Genomic DNA, 23,750 nt, shown 5'->3' with positions numbered 1-23,750 from the left:
TCATTTTTGATTTCCTTCATGGCCTGCAATCAATTTATATAACTCTTGGAGGTTTTTGATGTAGGCGCTTTGACTCTGCTGTCCTCCTCTGGTTGTATGCCTTGATCTTCCTTGTCACAAAAGTAAGATTCTATAGTTTGAGTTCTTTTTGATGTTTACACATCTTCCCAGCCAAATACTTGTCTTTCTAACTCTTTGTCAAAGTAGGATTCAGCTTCCAGTGGGGGTACAGATATGGGTGGATGTACTGTCCCAGACTTCAGGGACTTTGTATCAGCTTCTCAACTCCCAACCATCTGTTGGCCCAGAGCTGCAGAAGCAGCCTCTGATGCTGCTGCTGCTGCCACCACTTATAGCACTCTAAGGCTTGGGCTGGACCTGACCAGACCATGTACTCCTCTTTCACCCAGGACCCTCAGAGTTTTCCCACTGACCTTTTTGGCATTTGTGGGTTGAGAAGTCTGGAAGCTGCTACAGCTGCCAATGATTCAGTCCCCTGAGGTCTACTCCAGCCTATCTGTGCAAGTGCAGCCCATGCAGGACTGTGCTCCGCTCCCTGCCTAATGTGAAAGAACCTTCCAGTAGACTTTCCAGGTTGTCTTAGGCTGGGGATTTGTTTCACTCTGTTATTTTGTGGGTTCTGTAACTCTAGAATTTGTTAGTTTTTATAGGTATTTGGAGAACACTGCAGGAGAGCTCAGGGAAGTCCCTGTTTTTATACCACCATCTTGGGTCTTCTCCTATTTCAAGTATTCTTGATGAAAAGACCAGAGATCAACATAAAATTTGACTTTCAAATACAAGAATCAAGAGAAGCATCAAAAGGTGAACAGGAAAGAGAAATTATTGGGGACTTATTAAAGTGGAACTGCTTACATTCCTACATGAAATGATGATATTTCTAACTCATGAGACTGTTAGGGTAGCTGTAGGGAACATATTATATACATATATATGTATATATATACACATACATACATACATATATACACACACACACATACACACATACAGAGAGAGACAGAAAGCACAGGGTGAGTTGAAAAATAAGGGATGATATCTAAAAAATAAAATTAAGGGGTGAGAGAGGAATGTACTGGGAGCAGAGAAAAGAGAAAGGTAAAATGGGGAAAATTATCTCACATAAAAGAGACAAGAAAAAGCTTTTGCAATGGAGGAAGAGGGAGAAGGTTAGAGGAATGAGTGAACCTTACTCTCATCAGATTTGACTCAAGGAGGGAATAACATACACACTCAATTGGGTATGAAAATCTATCTTATCCTATAGGAAAATAGGGAGGAAGGGAATAAGGAGAGTTGGGTGATAGAAGGGAAGGGAAATGGGAGGAGGGGCTAATCAGAAGCTAACACTTTTGAGGAGGGACAACAAAAAAGGAGAGAATACATTAAATATGGGATGGGCTAGGATGGAGGGAAATATAGTTAGTCTTTCACATCATGACTATAACAACATGACGTAACACTTCTAAGTGTTTTGCATGATTACACATGTATAATTTATATTAAATTGTTTGCCTTCTCAATGAGGGTAGGTGGGAAGGGAAGAAGGGAGAGAATATGGAACTCAAAGTTTTAAAAACAAATGTAAAAAATTATTTTTTCATGCAACTGACAAAGAAGACATACAGGCAATGAGGTACAGAAATTTATCTTGCCCTGCAGGAACTCAGAAAGGAAGGAGATAAGAGAAGGTGGAGGAGAGGTGATGAAAAGGATGTCAGACTGGGGAAAGAGGTAATCAGAATGCACAGTCTTGGGGCACAGAGAGAGGAGAGCTGGGGAGAAAATTTGGAACTCAAAATCTTGCTGAAGTGAATGCTGAAATTAATTAATTATTGGGGGGAAAAGGTTCTCGTTCTCCTTTTCTAATTGGTTGACTTTTTTCATAATCTTGTTTTTCAAGAATTGTTTCTTTTATTTTCTCCTCAATCTCTCTCATTTGATTTTTAGTCTTTTGAAAGTTCTTCTATGAATTCTTTTTGAGCAGGTGATAATTTGGTGTTACTCCTTGGGGTAGAAGAGGGTTTCTTTGCTTTAAGTATCCTCCTCTGAAGACAAACCCCCAGTCTTCTCTATTCCCATAGTAACTTGGTAAAATGGGTAAATTATCTCACGTAAAAGAAGTTGAATTTTTCTCTCCTTTGCCTATACATTTTTTTAAAAAAACTGTAGTAGCTCAGTTTTTATAATCACTTGTGGTCCTGGGATATGTGGGATGGAGCCTCTGGCCTCAGATCCTCCATCGGTTTTCACCTTTGTCTTGGAAATTTAGCCAAGATTTCCAGTTTCCCATAAGTGCCCACAGGCAATAGCAGCCCTGCCCCTCAGCTTTTGCACTCACCAGGCACGTACTGGTTTCTTCTTGCCCCCAGAATATAGACCCAGTATAGTTGGGTCTGGTGTTCCTTGTCAGCAGAGATTCCCAGGATCTTCCCTGGCTCAGATGCCCAACACCCCTTACTGTTCCAGTGGTAAAATTTCCTATGGCTGAGGCTGAGGCAGCCTCCCAACCAAGCTAACCCTAGGAATTCACACTTGTTGTTTAAGTGGACCTAGGATGTAGCTTGGAGGTGTTTACTCTTCAAATGAACCTAACCTCATCCTGGGACGTTTCTTCAGATCATCTGATTGTCACAGGAGGACCCCTGCTCTGTTCCTACTTATTTATTTTTACTGCTCAAAATTCTCACTGAGGCCCTATTTCATCTTTTTTTGTGAGGAAAATCTTGAGAGTTTGGAATTTTATGACCTACTCTTCCATATTCCCAGAATCCTCTCATCAACATTTCTTTATATGACTAAAAAGCCCAGTGGAAAGAGATAGAGAAATTCCACTTAAAATAACCATAAATGATATAAAATACTTGGGAGTCTACCTGTCAAGACAAACCCAGGAACTACATAAATACAATTACAAAACATTTTTCTCACAAATAAAGTCAGATATAAATAAGTGGAAAAATATCACTTGCTCATGGGTAGGCCAAGCCAATACAATAAAAATGACCATTTTGCCTAAACTAGTTTACTTACTCAGTGCCATACCAATCAAAGTATCAAAAAAAATTATTTTATACAGCTAGAAACAATAACAATAGAATTATTATGAAAGAACAAAAAGTTACAAATAGTAGGAGAATTACTGGAAAAAAATACAAAAGAAGGTGGCATAGCAATACCAGATCTCAAACTATATCATAAAGTAGTAATCATCAAAAGTATTCGCTACTGGCTAAGAGATAGAGTGCTGGATCAGTGGAATAGATTAGGTACACAAGTCACAGTAGTCAATGATCATAGTAGCATAGTGTTTGAAAAACCCAAAGACACCAGTCTTTAGGATAAGAACTTAACTATTTGACAAAACTGCTGGGAAAACAGGAAAACAATAGGACGTAAACTAAGTATGGACCAACATCTCATACTATATACCAAAGATAAGGTCAAAATGGATGCATAATTTAGACATAAAGGGTGACACAATAAGAAACTAAAAGAGCAAGGAATAGTTATCTGTCAGATCTATGGGAAAGGGAAAAATTCATGATTAAACAAGAGATAGCATTGCAAAATGTAAAGTAGATCATTTTGATTATATTAAAATATAAAAAAGTTTTATAATAAACTACAACAATGTAACCAATATTAGAAGGAAAGTAGAAAGTTGGGAAATAATCTTTATAGCAAATATCTCTGATAAAGGCCTTGTTTCTCAAACATATGGAGAACCAAGTAAACCATTCCCCAATTAATAAATGGTCAAAGAATATGAACAGGCAGTTTTCAGATGAACTCAAAGCTATCTAAAGGCATATAAAGGAGTGCTCTAAATCACTTTGGATTAGAGAAATGCAAATTGAAACAACTTTAAAGTACCACCTCACTTCTATCAGATTGGCTAATATGACAAAATGATAAATGCTGGAGAGGATGTGGGAAAATTTGGACACTAATGTTCTGTTGGTGGAGTTGTGAACTGATTCAATCATTCTGGAAAGCAATTTGGAACTTTACACAAAGGGCTATAAAACTGTGTATACCCTTTGATCCAGCAATACCAATGTAAGGCATATATCCCAAAGAGATCATAAAAAAGGGGAAAGGATCTACATAATGTAAAATATTTATTGAAGTCCATTTTATGGTGGCAAAATATTGGACATTGAGGGGATGCCCAACAATTGGGGAATGGCTGAACGAGGCATTATGTGAATATATATGCATATGAATATAATGGAATATTATTGTCCAATAAGAAATGAATCCAGCAGATTTCAAAAAAACCTGAAAAGACTTGTACAAACTGATGAAAAGTGAAATATGCAGAAGTAGGAAAACATTACACAGTATAAGCAACATTGTATGACAATCAATTATGAATGACTCAGCTCTTCTCACCAGCACAATGATCCTTGTTGTTGTTTCTCCTTCATTCTTGAAGAGGACCATGGACCAAGGTGGTGATGCCATGACTTGCAAGTGATGGGAGTTAAGTGAAGGAGGGCTGAGCAAAGTCACCAGCATCACTTTCTCTTCAGTAGCCATCTGGGCTCAGTGGCAAAATATAGATCAGGAAGACTGGAGAGGGTCCTAGATTCAGTGACCTTGACCTTTTTATCCTAATGTCTTTCCCAGGGCTCAACCTGACTGAGGCAATGCCCATTCAGTGATTAAGGCTAGATAACACAGAAGGCAAAGAATGATCTCTCTTGCTAGTCAAAAAAAAAAAAAAAATGGAAGGGTTTTGGCCAGGGGTTTCTGGCCAAAACAGAAACAGTAGCTATTTATATTCACTCTGAGCCATCAGGACAAATGACTAGGCAGGACTTGGGCTGGGACCTATTGTTGGCCAATCAGTCTAATCAGTCTAATACCTTTTCTCTCTCAAATTTTTCTTTGCAGCATCCCAAACACTGAGCTAGCTCTGGCAATGCATGCATCAACCTCAATGTCAATGTGTACATCCCTGGAAAGCACACTACCAAGGTAAGTGAACTTATCCATAGCATTCAAAACTTCTCCATTTGTTATAATCGCTAGTTCCATGTATGGATAGTATGGTGGTGGCTGATGGAGCACCTGTGTTTTCTTGGTGTTAATTTTTAGGCCAAAATTAGCACTGGCAGCAGAGAATTGATCCATACTTTGTGGCATCTCAGCTTCAGAGGCTGCACTGAATGCGTAATTATCTGCAAAGAGAAAATCATGCATGAACACTCCCTCCATTTTGGTCTTAGCTTGTAGTGTTTTCAAATTGAAGAAATCAGTACGGTAGTTGACCTTGATGCCGTGTTCATCCTCATTGAAAGCATTTGACAACATGGCTGAAAACATCATGCTAAAAAGCATGGGAGCAAGCACACAGCCCTGTTTCACTTGACTGGTGACTGGGAAGGCATGAGAGTATTGTCCACTATCCAGAACCCGGGCAAACATGCCATCATGAAATTGATGTGCAATACTGATGAACTTCTCTGGGCAACCAAATTTTCACATAATTTGGTAGACTGATTACCAAATTGAAGGTCTACAGAGTGCCTGTGAAACATGGACAATCTTCCAGCGCCATGCCAGGGAACTGAATTGCCTCCACTTGAACTGTCTTAGAAAGATTATGAAGATCACCTGGCAGGATAAGGTACCAGACACTGAAGTCCTTGCTCAAGCTGAACTGCCAAGCATTCAAACTATGCTTCAGAGAGCACAACTCCTATGGGCTGGCCATGTTGTTCCAATGCAAAATGTACACTTGCCACAAAGACTATTTTATGGGGAACTCACATGGGGCAGGCAATTACATGGTGGTCAGAAGAAGAGATACAAGGACATACTTTGTTCACTAACTTTATTCTTTTTTTATCTGTTTCTTGTGACCTGACAACAGGAAGGTGATACCATGATATCAGGAAGATGATGCCATGACTTGCAAGTGAACTGGATTTAAGTCAGAGAGGGCTGTGCAAAGTGACCAACCTCACTTTTTTCTCAAGAGTTATTTGGGTCCAGTGGGAAAATATAGATTAGGACAACTGCAGATGACTCCAGATGACACAATGATCCATGACAAGTATATAGGATTCACAAAGGAAAATACTATCTACATCTAGATAAAGAACTGATTTGTTCTGAATGTAGATCAAAGCATACTTTTTTCACTAACTTTATTCTTTTTTTATCTATTTCTTGTTTCACAACTGTGACTAATATGGAACCATGTTTTACATGATAGCACATATATAACCTATATCAAATTGCCTACCATTTTCAGAAGAGCAGAGGGAAAAAAATGAGGAACTCAAAATCTTGTAAAAATGAATGCTAAAAAATTGTCTTGATGTATAATTAGGAAAAATACTATTAAAAATAAAAGAAAAAAATAAAATGTGAGTTCATTACAAAGAAGGATTCTCATTTTTTTATATCCCAGTGCTTAGAACATAGCAATTAATAAATGTTTTGTTCACTCTTTCATTCACAATGACTACAATCATGTAAATGAAAAGAATAATAAAAGGAAACTCAACATAATATAATTATTATTACCATTGTGAACCAAGATATGTTGTGAAATTATTCTTTCTTCTCTTCACTGTGTAAGAAGGGTATATAAATTATTGCATAAACTCTCAGATTTGGTTGATGTGTTGGTTGGTTTTTACTGAATGCATTTTTCTTTCTCTCTGAATTTTTATTATAAGAAAAGGTTCACTGAGTTTAAGAGGGATATATGTAGATATATGTAGATATACACATACATACATATATATCTATATAACATCTACAGATATAAATATCTCTTAAAACAGCCATATACTGTATATAAAATTACATTACACTATTATATATTATGTAATATACCATTAATTCACAATAAGTAATTTTATTACAGACATAATATAAAATGTATCAATAAATGAGAATTTAAGAAAATAAAAATAAACAAAATAACTCATTGTAAATTAATAGTATATGGCTGCTTTAAAAGACTGAAATGTATAACCTAGCATGAAGTCCACAAAAATACCTGTTAGTCATTTCTATGTACTCTCAGCTGAGGGAACCCAAACAGCTTAGAGATACAAGGGAAGCCTTTCACTCAATCCTTAATTTGACCTTACATATTATCATGTTCCCTAAAGACAAATTCATATTTGTTTCTTCCATTAAAATAATCAAACATTAGGACTAGACAGGATCATAAATGTCATCTCGGCCGAATTCTTTCCTTTTATAGGTGAGGAAACTAAGTCTCAGAGATGCTAGCTAATTTGTCCAAAATCACATGACCAGGAGCTCAAATCACAGACTTCTCATTGTTTGAAAAGAGTTGGTCATCACAACTTAAACAGGAATCCCTCCCCATAATCTGAACCTAAGTCTCCTCACTGGCAGTCTAATCATCTGTTTACCAGAAGATGCTTCCAAAACAGCTTTATTCCAAATCCAAGAAAGAAACACATAAATTTTTTAATTGAAAAAAATCAAAGTTGAGAAAATACTTGAATTCATCATATATTCTTCAATGTTTAAACAGATGAATTGGGGAAATTATTATTAATTTACATTTTAGAAGCACAGTTCCTGAGTGAAAAAAAGTATTAACAAAAATTTCAAGGCATGATGTTATAATATCTGTTTAAAACAGTTAAATTATAGAAATGCATTTATATCTTGGGTGTAGCTGTAGCAGAAGAAAAATTCAAACAATCAGTTAAAGCTACTATTAAAAATTTCTTAAGTTTTGTAGGAAATGAAGGTCATTAAAAACTTTTTTTCCAGGGCTCAGTACTTTTGAAGAGATCAATATGTAACTCTCAAACATTTTTAGTTTTTAGTAAAGAAAACTTAATTGTAAACACTGAGCTTTTTGAAGGTGGATGACTATTACAAAGTTCACTAGAAAATCAATATAGCATTTTAGTTGGAATTTGCTCATTAAACACTCACAGCTCTAATGCAAATTATGATGGAATGAATAAAGCAAATACGCATGCTTCTTTCTTTTTATTAAATGTAAAATCTACTGTTAATTACATCTGGTATGTCATACAAACTTTTCTCCTTAACTATTAAATAGAAGCTTTTACAAAAGTCATTAGAGATTCTCTTTCTTTGACTTGTATAAATTTCAATATTTGTTCAGTAAAGGTTCACAGCAGTTAAATTACATTAACAAATATTATTAGCTACTATGTAAGCCAACCAAGTAAAATACTTATATTGTAGGTAAAACAAACCATTGGGTGTTTACAATAATATTTGGATATCTCCATTTTTAAACATGCTTATCAAATATCCTATAATTCTTAATCAAATGAGAGAGACTCAAGGTAGATTTTTTTCCAAATACTCAAATTTATTTAGTAAGCTAATTGTTTTCTAATGCAGACAAAAGTAAATATGAAGAAGCTGAACTATAATGAGCATGAGTTTACTGAGTCAAAGCAGAGTACATATTTTCTTAGTAAAACCTGATTTTTTTTTATTTTTGGCAAACCCATCTCACACACTTTTAAAGCTACCTTTAGAATATAGTAGCAAAGAGACATGTTGAAAATTATTCTAGTTTAAATACTGGTTTATGATTGTCCAGACAACACAACTTTGGGGGAGGGCGGGGCATTTTCTAGGAATAAGAATCTGTTTGCTGACAACCTAAACGTTGCCTGAGTAAATAGAAATAAAGCCAAATGGAAGAGGAAAGGAAAGAAATAATTAGAATTTGAAACACCTACCTCAATACCCCTGGTACAATATTCTAAACAAATACAAACATCAAAAAAGGATTTTTTTTCAAAAAATAAACACAACTGTCACAGTTTACTGAACTACTTCTACACTTGTTAATTCTCCAAATTTAATGCTTTTCAACAAAAATGAATAAATATGAGGCAAAAACGTTTTTCCAAATTTAAAAGTCTTTCATAATATCAAATATTTTCCCTATAAAGAGGAAATAATAGAATTTTTTTCCAAAATTTCCAGTGAAATCCTAGACAGTATAGCCCAATATACATTGTCTCTAAATTTTTTCTTTAAAACAATTATTTCAACTCTTTGTTGAAATTTGTTACTGGACTTTTCATGGCAATAGCATAAGCATTCTTTTCATGTAAGTTTAAATTTCAAGATCAGTGGGTTTTTTTGAACCACTTGTGATCTAAGATCTCCCTCCATATAAATGATGAGTTGATTACAGATAGTCCTTTCATAGTTTAGCCCAGGTGGGGAGGTTTGTTTCTTGTTTGTTTGCTTGCTTGTTTGTTTTTCAGTTTGATCCATATGGTGTTAAAAAGAGAAAGAATTATATTAGAATATAAAAAGTATTCTTAAATAAAAATTCATTCCAGGAATAAAAGTGGCTATAGGATTTATATGTAATTTTAGTGTAACATTTCTGTAATATAGACATAATTTCTTTCTTTTTTAAAAATCTAGGATAATTTTGTAATTTCAGATTACTCTCAATCATGTAACTTAAGTGGAAGAATCAACATGTTGAGCACTGTCTTTGTATTTCATTTTGGATTTCCTTGGGAGTTTCCCCTTGGTTCACAGTTTTTCCAAGGAAGGATCTAAAAGCTGAAATTTGAGGAAACCAATCAAGTAGTAGAGATTTTTCTTCTTTACAAAATAAATATTCAAAAGAAAATATATTTATTAAGTAATTTTACTATTAATTCATATCTTTTTCCCATTTTTCAAAAGATAAACAACAAAAAAGATATGAACCAAGATGCTTTATGCTACTCTTTCTATAGCTTAATAAAATCATGCTATAGAATATAGTATATTATTTCAAAGAAATATAAAACATGCTATTTTCCAGAAATCCATATTCTTCCTTTTCAACAAATCACTAGGTTATTATATTAGATCAATAATAAAAAAACAGAAAAGGATAAGGCCATTTTACAAACTACACATAAAGAGATTTCACAATTTAAAATGGAAAAAAAAGAAATTTCAAAAATCATTTGAGTGATATTAATTTGTGTCCATTACAGATTAATGTAAGACATCAGATTATATGTAGATTTTAAATTTAGGAATTTAATGTTTTTATTTCAGTTTTTTAAAATATTGGTATGAATTTCAGAAGTAAAACAGATGAGGTAAGCTGTCTTGGAAATTTTGAAACAGGTACCAGAATAAAAAAATCCATGTTTCAAAAGTACTAAAATACTCTTGGCTTAGATTTTATGGAGATTATTTGAATCATGTTTTGCTTGACAAATAATGATCTTTAAAACAACAAAGAAGTACACTCAAAAATTAGGTTGCTATAAAAATTTCAAAGGAGGGGTTCTTAAAAATTGTTTTCAAATGACATTTTTTTGGTAAAACATTTAGTTGGTAGTATATCTTTGAAATTGAAATACATTAATTACATGAATTACTTCTGACCATCTGACATTAGTTTAAATTCAAAAGCAAAACTGCTTAGTTTCTAAGATTTGAATTTAGCTGTCCATAACAAATTCAATTAATAGCCAAGTTTTTATCCAGAAAAAAAATGGCTTTTCCCCCTTTGGCTGAAGAATTTCCAGTCTCTGTTCAGACACTGTGTGATATGGCACTTGCCATAATTAATCCAAATTCATGTCCACAGATTTCAAGAACTGAAGAAGAAAAGTAATGACAGCATTCTAATGATCAGGTATTTGAAAATCTTGAATTGTAAACAGATGATTTTTTCCAAAGCTCTAGTTATCTTCTTTTAGCCTCAAAGGCACAGTAATATTTTTTATTTTAAAAAATCTCTATATTTTGTAAGCTTAAAAATGTATATGATCAGTCTAAGCTTACCATTTTAGACTAAAAATTAATTAAAAAGAGAAATGCAGTCCAGTATGCATTTTTCCAAAAAAAATGGACTGCATTTAAGATCAGCTTAATTTTTGATAATAATCATCTGAAATAGAGTAAATAATAAACACTAACATTTTGCTATAAGAAAAATGCAGACTTCCACTATAAAACTCTTTTATTTTGTGTAATGCTTATGCTCTAAAGTCTTGATGCTGATTTAATATAAACTATATGCCCATTCTTTTAATATTTACTTAAATTGAAATATATAAATTTGAGCTACATATTTGAGGAATATTTTCCCTTGCTCCTTTGTATCATAGATATTAATCAAAATATTCCTGTCTTTTTATAGCAATCTTCTACAAATTAATAACTGTTCGAAGATTTAACATTTTTAGAAGCAACATTAAATATCAAAGGTTTAAAACTGGATCTGTGAAGAAACTGAGAAATAATGGATTTCATAATGAACAATATACAACATGAATCTTACTTAGTGAATATATATAACAATGAATACAACTTAAAATTTAGGTAGATATAGATACAGTGTGTATATCAGATTTCTGAATACATACTACCAATTAAATGTTTATACATATGTACTATATACGAATGTGTGTATATATTTTAGAAACTCGTGTGTGTGTGTGTGTGTGTGTATATGTGTGTGTGTGTGTGTGTGTGAGTGTGAGTGTGTGTGTGTGTATATGTGTGTGTGTGTGTATATGTGTGTGTGTGTGTGTGTGTGTATATGTGTGTGTGTGTGTGTGTATATGTGTGTGTGTGTGTGTGTGTGTGAGTGTGTGTGTGTGTGTGTGTGTGAGTGTGTGTGTGTGTGTGTGTGTGTGTGTGTGAGTGTGTGTGTGTCTAGTTTATAAACAAGAGGTGGGGACTATGAAGTTGTTTTGGCTAAAGCCCAATATTGGCCTTATTTCAGTTTAATTGGAAGAGGATCTCAAATTCATCTTCTCCATGAGATATCAGGAACCTGGATTTCTCTTTGTACCAAAGGTTAATAAGAAATGTGTCTGCAAAAGTCAAACAGCATTAAATACCAAAAACTGATTATTATTCCACAGGAGTTGTTCTGTCACTCGTAATCTCTTCATGCTTCAACCTTCCTCAGCTAATCTTTAATGGATGACATGGAAGGAGGAAAAATAACTAACATGTAGAGCAGGGACTCTGAAGGGAGCTTTTCAGGAAATGGGAAAGTAAGCTTTCTTAAAAAACTGAAATGCAGCTTAACACGACATTAAGGTGTAAAAAGACTCTTTAATCATGAATCAATAAATACTATTGTTTAAAAATCTAAATATTACCTGCATCATAGGGGGAATTCAGGGAAAGGACCCAAAGGAGGGAATAAGCATTAATACAATACCTACTATGTGTCAGGCACTATTACATAACAAAATCTCTAAAATTAAGATGAATTACCCTCAAAATAAGTTGTAATTTATGAAACTAAGGCTATTTAGGATAAATGAAATAACTAACTGAACATGTATATGTGTGTGTAAACTCCAATGAACTATCAGAAGTGAAGGGATATAAATAAACTATTTTGTAAACCTTAAAGCATTACAAAAATTTGTTGTTAAGATGATGAAATTAAGCATTAAAGAGCTGAAAGCAAGGAACATTTGAATATCTAAAACATCAAAGGTTTCCACTTAAAAATGTGTGTGTGTGTATATACATACACACACACATATATATATACATATATATATACACACACACATACACACACATATTTTGGAGTATGCTGTTCTAAAACTAAATCAAAACACATCAAACTGTATAATAATGCAACACCATTCTTATATTCATAGAACTGGATAATTAACAAAATTTTAGACTCGCAAGTGACCACAGAGACTATCTGATTTTAACTATAAAGGAATATAGACATGTTTGTGCTTCACACTTGATTATTTTATTTTGGGGAAAAGACAGTGATTCAAAGCATAAAATCTTCATAATTTTATCTACCACAGTATTCTAAGGTATTGCAAAATGGTTAAAATGTAATAACCTGCCAACCATCATTCAAAAAAAATGTTCATCTCTATAATTTATAAGTCAATGCATAACTAATACCTTTTGCACTGACAAATTAAGCCATATCTCAGTCCTGTTATACACACTAGGAAGCACCTAGGCACTTTTAGAAGCTCCATTAACTCTTTTCAGAACACTAATATATTTTTAGTATAGGGCAATAGTAACCAATCATATAGTATCCTGAAAGCCTGAAAAAACAAAAGCAATTTTCAAATAATATAGGTCCTTAGAAGAACTATATAAACTGACACTTCTTTTGTTTTTTGCTTTTGATAACACAGCAAAAAGCCTTATTTTAACTCACTACTTCATTACATTTTGATATTGAAAAAAATGAGAATCACAATGCAATGTTCATTGCGCATTTACCACTTGAAATATTTGCTAACAATTTCATATTTAGATTGTCTATTCAGATTACAATAACTAGCACATATTTTGAGCCAGGCAAGGACTACATACTTTATACCTTTAGGATGCTATTGCATTTATAATCTCTAAAAATTGAATGACAATTACATTATGATTTCATAAATTAATTTTTATATTTTTCAGATTATTTAACTATACATTTGTGGGCTCAAGTTGTTTTCAAATTGGAAAGTAAATTGCAGTCCCGTATTTGATGTTTTCTATTATATTCAAATTCTCTAAAAGTTAGCTGTGCAAAGATGGAAATCAATAACAATGCATGGCACTTCTATTCTACTTATTTCAAATTGGAAATAAGAGCTGTATATTCTACCACTTATTTTGATGGCATGCAAATAATGACATTAAAATATTTTGATATTAGGAGCTAAAAGAGAAAAAAAGTTAAAGAACCCAACAATTAAAGATATTTCAAACTGACCTAGACAAAGTCAATTTTTTGAGGAAATCACAGGATGGCATAAATACATGCTATGATTATATTAATCAATTATTAGCAATGCTTGAAGTGAAGGGGAACATAGCAAGAACTCAAAGGAACCAGTATGTATGGGACCAAGCACAAGGTTAACTACTTCTAACTGTCCTAATTACTACTTCCTCTTCCACATATCAAGCTAGAGAAGAAATGAAAAGGAAGATGGAATACATATACCCACCTACTTCCCACTTCTGACATACAAACATACATATCAGGACAGCATAATTTGGAGTCATATATATGAATGCGTGTGTACATATATGTGTGCACATATATGTATACACACATGTATACATGTATGTGTGTGTGCACATACATGTGTGTCTGTGTGTGTGTATGTATCATGGAGGGCATCTGCTCCATGTTTGAACTTGGGAAAATCAAATACTGCAACAGTACAGGAAAATCTATAGTAGAAAGAACCCTGGGATAGGAATCAAGATACTTGTTTCAAATCAAAGTACTAATTAGTATTGGTATTAATTGTGTGACCCTAGACCAGTCATTTGTCCCATCTCTAATTGGAGGAGACAGGAGGAGAGGGGGAGAAAGAGGAAGAAAAGAGAGAGGAAGTGAGGAGGAAGAGGGGGAGGAAAAGAAGGAGAAGAAGGAGAAAGGGGAAGGGAAGAGAAAGGGGAAGGAGAAAGAAGAGGAAGAAGAAGGAAGTGGAAAAGGAGGAGGAAGAAGAAAAAGGAGAAAAAGAAGCAAGAAACTAAATTGATACAATGTACAGATTATTTTGATCACACTAAATTCTTAGAAAGAAAAAGGGAATGTCTGCAATCTTATGGTAATACTGAGATCTGATTAGCAAAGAGGGGCAAAAGGAAGTAAGACCAACTAATTCACACTGGGTAAAAATCAATGGGATGAGCCGCAAAGCAGAATTGAAAATTAATCTCTATCAGCCAGGATTAAATTGCAGAAATGTTGGCATATATGGAAAACGTTCAGTTTCTCTCCTCTGAACTATGTCTGCTACTCAACTTGATAACGTGTATTATAATTATTTGTATACATGTTTTATATCTTCTCACTGAGGACTCAGATCACTCTGTTTTCCTTATTCTGCCATTCTATTCCATTACTGCAGCTCTGATTTTACTTTCAGTCCTTCCTAATCTTGACCGCATAGATAACCTGTTCAACTGCCTCATTGTCTTCCTTCTCCTGTAACTTCATGCTGCTGAGCACTGATGGAAGAAGTCTTCACTGATGAATAATAATGCTGTGATTCTTCCCTAATTCATTTCTTTACCATCACTCCAACCTTGTTCTCCTCAGTCTTCATCTCTTATTTTACTAAGAAAACTTAAGACCATTTGTCCTGAGCTTCCATTTTCCCCTGCTTTACAATTCTATTCCCTTCCTCTGGTCTCAGAGAAAGAGCTGGCCATTTTCTTTGCTCAAGCCAACCTCAGATCAAAGCTCAGATTCTAAGCTCTCTCTCCTTCCCAACCTCCCTCCATTTCCCTCCCTCCCTTATGGATAAATAAGTGGCTAACACCACTGTAGTATTAAATCTCTCTCTCTCTCTCTCTCTCTCTCTCTCTCTCTCTCTCTCTCTCTCTCTCTCTCTCTCTCTCTCTCATATCCATGTCTTGTCAATTCTATCTCACATTCCTTTCTCTTCCCTCAACTCACTGTTCAACTGGGCCACTGAAATAACCTTCAAATTATTCTTTCCTCTCTTGAATCTATTCTCCAAGAACAAAAGAACACAAAATTGTCCCAAAACACAAGTCTGATTATGTCACTCCTATCTCAAAAACCGTCAATGGTTCCCTATTGCCTCTAGTATGAAAACTTAGCATTTAAAACCATTTATGATGTGGCACAATCCTATACATCCACCTTTATTGTAAGAGCTCCTAAATAGGGAAAAAGGCAAGCGTATAATCCAGTGGAATATACCTCAATGAAGGCAAGAAGTATTTTCTGGTTTGGGTTTTTGGCTTTGTATTCCCAATATGAAACAGAGTCCCTTGCACATAAGAGGTGCTTAATAAATGTCTTCTGAATTTTAATAAAATTTCTGTTGAGTACTACCACAATAATGCAAATAAATACAAAGGTAACATATAAGGGTTTGTTTGATTTTAGAACTCTTGCACAGGAAAACAAGGCAAGATTTGGCAATCTCAACATTACAAATTTCATAAAGTTTTGACATTTCTTGTCCTATATATAAAAGGTTATCCTAGAGCTAAGGTACTTTGACACCAAAACACAGGCAAAAACAAAAAAATAACCAAAAATGTTATACTTAGTATTTTCCACAATATTTTAATTTTTTAACAATTTAGATATTTGTAAAGCCCTAAGAATGAATAGTCAAAGAAGTCTGAGTTTTACAATTCTTGCTCTTTCTTTTAAGTGAGATTTTCCTTTCCTGGTGAAGAAGGTTAATTTGTAATGTATTTATATACTCCCAAAATATACACTAACATTTTTATTTTATAAATACATGTGTTTAAGATGGGCTCTTCTGTAGCTACTTTCTTAGTTTGGCAGAAAAAAAACTAAGCATTATGAACATAAACATCCATCTTTATAGATTCAATTTGCTGTCTCATTATGTACTAGTGAAATAAAATATTAGTTGTAACTCAGTCACCATTTTGTGCTTTTTCTCCTTCCTTTTCAAAATCCTGACACACACAAAAATGCAATAGTTTTGCACACAGGCAAATGCAGAGCTAGTATAAGGTAGTTTATAATTGGACAATATGTAAAGGTTCAAAAGTTCACTTGAGGATCAGTTTTATTGAACTTCTTGAGCCACTGAAGAAAGCCTCAAGGCTTTCTTGAGGATTTTATTACTCTCTGTTTCGAGTAGACTATACAACACTCTCTCACATTTTAAGTAGAACGTTCTCATTTTTGTCAGACTCAGAGAAGCCAGGCATGAAAATAAATATGTATGAATAAATACTTTAGAAAATAGTGTTTTTATTTCTAAAATTTTGTTTTTGCCTTCACTTTAAAAAAGTGAAAAAGAGGGAGTAATTAGAAAATTAATTAAAATGTATCATTTTTCCTAAGGAGGTTATTTTATTTATACAAAATCAATTGAGTCAGAGAATGTATGAAAGAAATCTTTTCAAATAATTTAATTTCATTAATATAAATTAATATTTAATTTTGATATATTACTTAAGATGATTTGTATAAATCATGCACTAACTTAAAAACAAATTAAATATTTTAGGATTTTACAACAAGCAAAACAATATTTAGCCTAAAACTTAGCCCTGGTTCCTCACATAAATAACTGTGCATAACCATTTGGATAAAATGCCTAGTCTTAGCTAAACGGCATATGTCAGGTAATTATCACCTGTTGAGTTTTTGCTCTATATCTGAAAAATTGGCTTTTAGTTCTACTGAGTACTAGGAAGGGACAGCAATTTCCCATAATTTTCAGGTAGAATGGTGTAATGAAAGGAATACTAGTTTTGGAGGTAGAAAATGTAGATTCAAGCTGTAACCATATCAATTATGTAAACTGTGGCAAATTATTTAACCTCTTTGGGATTTAATTTTCTCATCTGTCAAAAGGGGGATAATGAGGATTGTAGTGAGGAAAGCATTCTGTAAATGTTAAAGCGCTATATAAACGCGAGCTGTTATTCTTACTTCCATAACACACACACAGGGATAAACAACATCTCAAAATAAACATATGGCTTGGAATAAAATCAAAGTTATTGGCATGAATGATTGGGGGCCAGAGTGCCAAGAAATTAGTGTGTAACCATATTTTTAAACCCCTCATTTTCACAAGAACGTTGTTTTTTGTATATGTGTAATTCCCATATTCCCATCATCAGACAAAAAATCAAATTCATGGGAGTTTGACATTAAGGGAAAAGCCAACCATCTGGTATTCGGCTGGAGAATTTACTTATAGTCATCTTTGTTTTATTTTCCTAGTGATATTTCCTTTCTAGCAATATTTTACAGGCAAGATATTCCTCTTACCTAAAAAATGACATTAAGCAATGCAATCCCACATTATGTGCTCAAATTAGATTGAGTGAGAATTTCCTACAATACAATTATATCCTTGTGTTCTCTTTATAATTACTTTTACAGACATCCTAATTAAAATGAGAATGTTAACCTAAACTATATGCAATTTGCCTTCCAGTTCTTAAAGTCTATGTATTTATATGCTTGTATGAAAAAGCTTAATAACTTTGTAGGATTATCTAACTATTACAGTGAGTAAAAATAATTCTTTTTACAATATATTTTATATCTTTTTAAAAGATATCTCCTTGTATGAACCCACTTAATGAAGTTATGCACTAACTCCCTTAAAGCAATAATTTCCAATCATAATCTTTCACTTTTACAATCACATTTTAATCTTCTTTTAGAAAAGCATTATCTCCTTCTTTATCACCAGATGAAAATTCATTAACTACAGAAAACAAATTTTTGATCAACTAAAGGTTTCATTTGGCAAAGAATGTGACTATCTCCATACAAAGGAGAAATATTTCTCTGAACATGCTAAAACAATAAATGGTATTTGAACTGCTGGTTGAAAGGTAGAGGCACTGGTAATCATTATTTCGTCTTGTTTGTTCAGGCCTTTCCAACAAAACAAACAACCTTTTTGTGATTGGATTGACATGGTGTTAACAATGCATTTAATGCCCAAATCAGTATGAATACAGGTAAAGCTCTCACTAATACCAGTACCAGGATGTTAAAGCCACCTATTTTCTAAGCAACTCTAAACAGCCAAAAAAAAAAAAAGCCCAGTCGTCCAATCTCCCCTCCTTCGGCAAACAAGCTAACGCTCACTGAGCCACGTCATATAACATCCTCGAGTATGATCCATAAGGCTATCTGTCAAATACTTATCTACTATACCTGCTGTCTTTTCAGCAATTTTAGCTTCTGTTGCTCTCTCCAGGAGTTCCAGCTCAAGCTTTAATGTCTTCACTTCTTTACCTTCTTGAGCCAGTTTTTCTTGAAGCTGAAAACATGTTGAAATGAAGTTTCTTATCTGATTGGCTTTCAGGACATAGGCAACTTCAAAAGAAAACTTTATATTTTCTCTCAATTGTATTGTTTAATTATGTATGTTTTTGTAAAGATGATCATAAGAAATATCACAAGAATTTTATCATACTTGATATTAATAAAAAATTCTTTATATATTCATTATAAAAAGTCTGAACAAAACCTTTTGAAATTTTTTGTCAAGGAAAAAATTATATTAAAATGAACAAGTACTATAAAGAATCATGTTGCTAAAGAATCTAAAAGAATCATAAACATAATAGGTACTGAATAAATGTTTTATTTAACTGAACTCAGGAGCTAATCTAAGTTATTTTCCTGCTTCTATAAGACTATCCACTAACTATGGTACAGACTATATTTTCAAAAATGAGAAAGTGACTTTTACAGTCTCACTTATTAGTTCATTCCAATATCCCATAACTCTTAAAGTTAGAAAGATAATCCTGAAGTCTAATCTAAATCTTTACTGCTTCTATTCAAAGATCTTTTTGTCCTATCCCAAATGGAAATACTAGAACAATGCCTGCTACATAGCAGACACACAATAAATATTTGTAGATTGACTCAAAGAATGAGCTGCTTTTCTCTCTCTCTGTCATATAAAATTGCTCCATATATTTCAAGCCTCTTATTGAATTCTCCCTTAGCATTTATTTTTTTTTTGTCGACCTTGATCAGTTCTGTTATTCTGTTATAACAGAATTTGTTAAGTTTATTTTTGTCATGGATCTCTCTTGCAGTTTACTGAAGCTTGTAGATCCTTTTCTCAGAATAATGCTTTCAAATGCACAAAATAAAATACATAGGATTACAAAGGAAACAAATTATGTTTAAATATAGTTCTCAAAATAGTAAAGGAAACAGTATGATATAGTTCATGGACTACCTGAAATTTATCCATATATCTCATTCTTTATAGAAAATCTCAAATTCTCTCATAATGTGCATTGGGTTAAAAAGACATGAATGGAATATAGTATTCTAAAACATGCATGACTAATTCTAAGAATGCTAAGTGGCATCATGGAGTAGTGGATAAGGAGCTACCATCACAGTCAAGAAGATCAAAGCTGAAATCCCACTTCTGACACTTAGTGCCTCTGTGATCCTGGCTAAGTCACTTGATTTCTTAGTGGCCCTACACAATTTTCTAAGACTCTAAATTTCAGAGTAATTACAAGTCACATTAGTGTTCCTCACTAGGAAGGATTCCTCAATAGGAATTGTCTATATCAATGAAATCACAAGTCCATTAAAAAAAGATGCTGAATATAAAAAATACATAAGTTGAAAATTTTCCTTCCATAGTATTTTATAAGTGGGTTCTATAAAAGTAAAGTAATATAGATTTATAGATCAGAAATGCCATTGCCCTGATAAAGACATGACTGATACAACAAAATAAAAATGATTAAGTACAGCAAATAGAAATATATATATAATATAAAGGATGTGTAGGAGCAGTAAATAAGATCAAGAAGGCCATTATGGTCAAAGGGATTAAAAACTAGCATAAAATTCAAAGAAGCTAGTGAAAAAACATGATAATTTTCTTTAATTTTGGAACGATGAAACTGCCTAAGGAAAAACAAAGAAAGAAAAGGAAAAACTTGCCAAATCTCAATACATTGAAGTTCAGTTACAAATACGAGAGAGGTAAAATACAGGGCAGAAACTCATAAAAAGGAAAAAAATACTTTATAAAAAGTAATTTGAAACTAGTCTTTTGTACTTCTCACACTGTACAGTTCTGAAAGAAGCACAGGAATGTATCAAAGAATTTTTTTTTAGTTAGATATTTAGAGTACTTTATATCTTTATGAAAGGTATGACATCAATGGTTGGAAAGACACAAAAGATGAAAAAAAAAATTCCCCTTAGCCAATCCCTTAACTTAAACATATGCTAACAGGCCAAAAAATAAAGCTATTGTTAAAGTGTTAATAAAAAACAAACAACAAAACTAAGTTATAAGGGGTGAAAAGACAGACGGAAAGTTAAAAGTTATATATCATACAGTTATCAGACTTCCTATAATGTACCTTTTTATTGCTTGTCTGGTGAATATTCAGTTCTTTTAGGAGTAGTGATATAGTCTTGTCTTTATCCACATTTTCTGTAGTTTGACAAGGGGCCATAAATTCACAGAGAAGATCACTGCTTCTACATTCTATAGTACTACAATAAAGAAAAAAAGTTAAAAGATGCATGATTACCACTATCGTCATAAAGATTATAATAGAAATGCTTTAATTTTTCTAATGGGGAAAGTATTTGATGAAAAAATCATAAAAGATATAAAACTTTTTAATAAATTTATATTAGCTGTGAACTTTTCTTATGGCATATATTGTAAACTAAGTATAAATTTGGCTTAATCTAGGAGGTTCAAGGTTTTGTTGCTGCTATTATTTGAAATATACTAGTCACTGATAAAATATAAAAATCAAATTAAAATTACTTTAATAACTGAAATTTAAAATGCATGATACAGAAAGGAAAAGGACCTAAAATATAACTCTCCCTCAGTACTGACTAAGTTACAAAATGAAGGAAGCATGCTATAAGTAGTTCCATCTCAGGAAAACATTTAATGACAATATTCAATGGTTTCAGATGAATTTGTTTATAATTCTAACCATCAGGCTTGCCTGCCAGGTGGGATTAAACCAAGGGGTGGGAGAGAAGATAAACTATGGCCACAAAAGTTGCAATGGCCATAGGAGTTCTATTCAAGATCCCACTATATCCCATCCCTTAGTGACAGGTTCCCTCAAATTTTCCAGGATACCTTTCAAATAATCTCAAAATAGCCCTAAAAAAAAGGAAGGATTTTAAAATAAATAAAATATATAGCAATGCAAACAATCATTTTTAAATGGTCTGAAAATGATTTCATGAGAAATTCATAAAAAGTTTTCTGGAATGAGATAATTGTGAAGGCCAGGAGTGGTACTAGGAACATCAGGTTCACTGACTGGATAATATGTCCAAAATTGGCAAAGGTTCCCTTCATAGGTTTGGACCATGCAAATAAAAATAACTAAAAATATGAATGTCTCATGTGCAATCTATCCCAGGGCTCAACTGGTAGCACCACTAATTCAGTGTTTTCAGTCCCATCAGTTAAAAATCCCGCCTCTAGGAGCCCTATCATGGGGCTCTAATGAAGGCCTACAATCTTCTTTTACATAGATAGGATAAAAGCACCCTTTCCCCTTTATCCAACAGCCTAGATTCACTATTAAACAAGTCAAAGGATCCCCTTTTCTGCAAATAAATTCCCCATCACAACAATTATAGTAAAAGATAATTTTATCATCCTTATATCATTAAAAAGCAAAACCCTTCCCCAAAATTCAACCTCTTTGTACCTCAAACCATCCTGGGAAAGGAAACTTGCCAATGAAGATAAAATCAGTGAATCCATCAATGAAGAGGGAACTTGAACTACTTGCCCAGATTATACAGAAATTTGGGGTGGAGGGAGGTGGGGAGCAGGGAGAGGGGTTAGAATCCATTCTGTAGATATACATCTAGATTTATATTGATTTGTTTTCTAAGAAAAAAATACCTAATAATGTTTCATACATAAATAATTTTTTAATGTTTGCAAAGAATTTTATGTATATTACCTCATTCGATCCTCATAACAGCCCTATAAGGAAAGGGTTTACAAGCATCTTCACTTTACAAATTAAGGAACTGATCATCAGAGTGTAAGCACATTACCTACAGTCACACTGCTAGAAAGTTCCAAAGCATGATGTAAACTTAGGTATTCTTGACACCAAAGAACTGGAAACCATTAGGCCTCACTACCATTCAACAACATGGAAGAGAAATGATAGGGTACCATTCCAGAGACCCCAAATACAATTACATAAATAAAAAATGCAATGTTAGAAATATAGCTCAAATGGAACAGAGCACACATTTCTCCCCATTCTTGCCTTCTCATCTTACAGTTAAAGTTTTTAATACAAACTTGGATTTTTCAGGAGTAGAGTAGGTAGAATCATCCTCTGGGTGGAAGTCAGTGACCTGGAAGCAACTTGAGTTATCCATCAGAAGTTCTGTCTCCTCAAACATGGTCTGTTTTACAAGTTCATTATATTCATGTTGCATGCATCCAGCAGAATTGGTAACAACTTGCTCTTCTGATTGCGAATTTTTCTTCTTCAATATGGTCTCTTGCTCGTGGTAACTCTGAACTATGTCTGTATATTAAAAATACTTGAATTAAAAATACAATTTGATTTTAATTTATGATTTAAAAAATGAATGCATCTGATTTTTAGAGAAATTCTCTTTCAGCTTTGCATACAATGCATGTTTATGATATAGCAGTCTATCCAAGTATTGGATATTGCTATTAAGTAGGCAAATCTATCCTGTAGTGATTGCAACTAGGATTCAATTCAATGAAAAAACGGTTAGGGAGAGCATTTTTAGAGCATTTCTTCTTTCTCAGTTCTTCCTTTCATTGGTCAGACAAATAGAACACAAGTAATAAACAATGATTTTTTTTATTCACAAAGGACTAGTAAGCATTGGATTATAAGTCAGAAAGTGTGAACTTTACTCCTTGCTTTATATTAATGAAAGTACCTCACTATTTTTTTTTGCCTAGATACTTAGTAGATACTAACTATATTATAAGCATTTTCTAAAGATTTAATGTTAAATTCTTAGAAGAAAATTCACTATAAATATGAAATTCAAAAAGCAAACATTTCCATCAGCAAATCAAATAAGCATGCATAAGTGCTAACTGCAAAGATAGCTTATGTGATTCTAATACAAATGATCCTTGGCTTTCAAATGGTGGCTAAAACTTTCCTAATTCCTGTGATAGCAGAGCTGTGGGATAAAACTAAGTTGA

The 23,750-nt window shown here is 33.2% G+C and overlaps 1 protein-coding gene across 6 annotated transcripts in view; it reads right to left on the bottom strand.

Moving 5' to 3' along the window:
• MIPOL1 (mirror-image polydactyly 1) overlaps nucleotides 1–23,750 on the bottom strand; it is a 539,636-nt gene that overhangs the window by 388,128 nt on the left and 127,758 nt on the right. For all 6 annotated transcript variants that reach the window (XM_072629753.1, XM_072629752.1, XM_072629749.1 and 3 more), the window contains 3 exons: nucleotides 22,854–23,085; nucleotides 20,908–21,043; nucleotides 18,710–18,815 (listed from right to left, as the gene is read on the bottom strand). In XM_072629753.1, coding sequence (XP_072485854.1) covers nucleotides 18,710–18,815; nucleotides 20,908–21,043; nucleotides 22,854–23,085 — 474 coding nt within the window. The remainder of the gene's footprint in view (nucleotides 1–18,709; nucleotides 18,816–20,907; nucleotides 21,044–22,853; nucleotides 23,086–23,750) is intronic.

This window comes from Notamacropus eugenii, chromosome 1, assembly GCF_028372415.1.
Source record: "Notamacropus eugenii isolate mMacEug1 chromosome 1, mMacEug1.pri_v2, whole genome shotgun sequence".
Taxonomy (NCBI): domain Eukaryota; kingdom Metazoa; phylum Chordata; class Mammalia; order Diprotodontia; family Macropodidae; genus Notamacropus; species Notamacropus eugenii.
The sequence above is the reverse complement of the archived record's forward strand: the minus strand, read 5'-3'. Positions and strand labels throughout refer to the sequence as shown.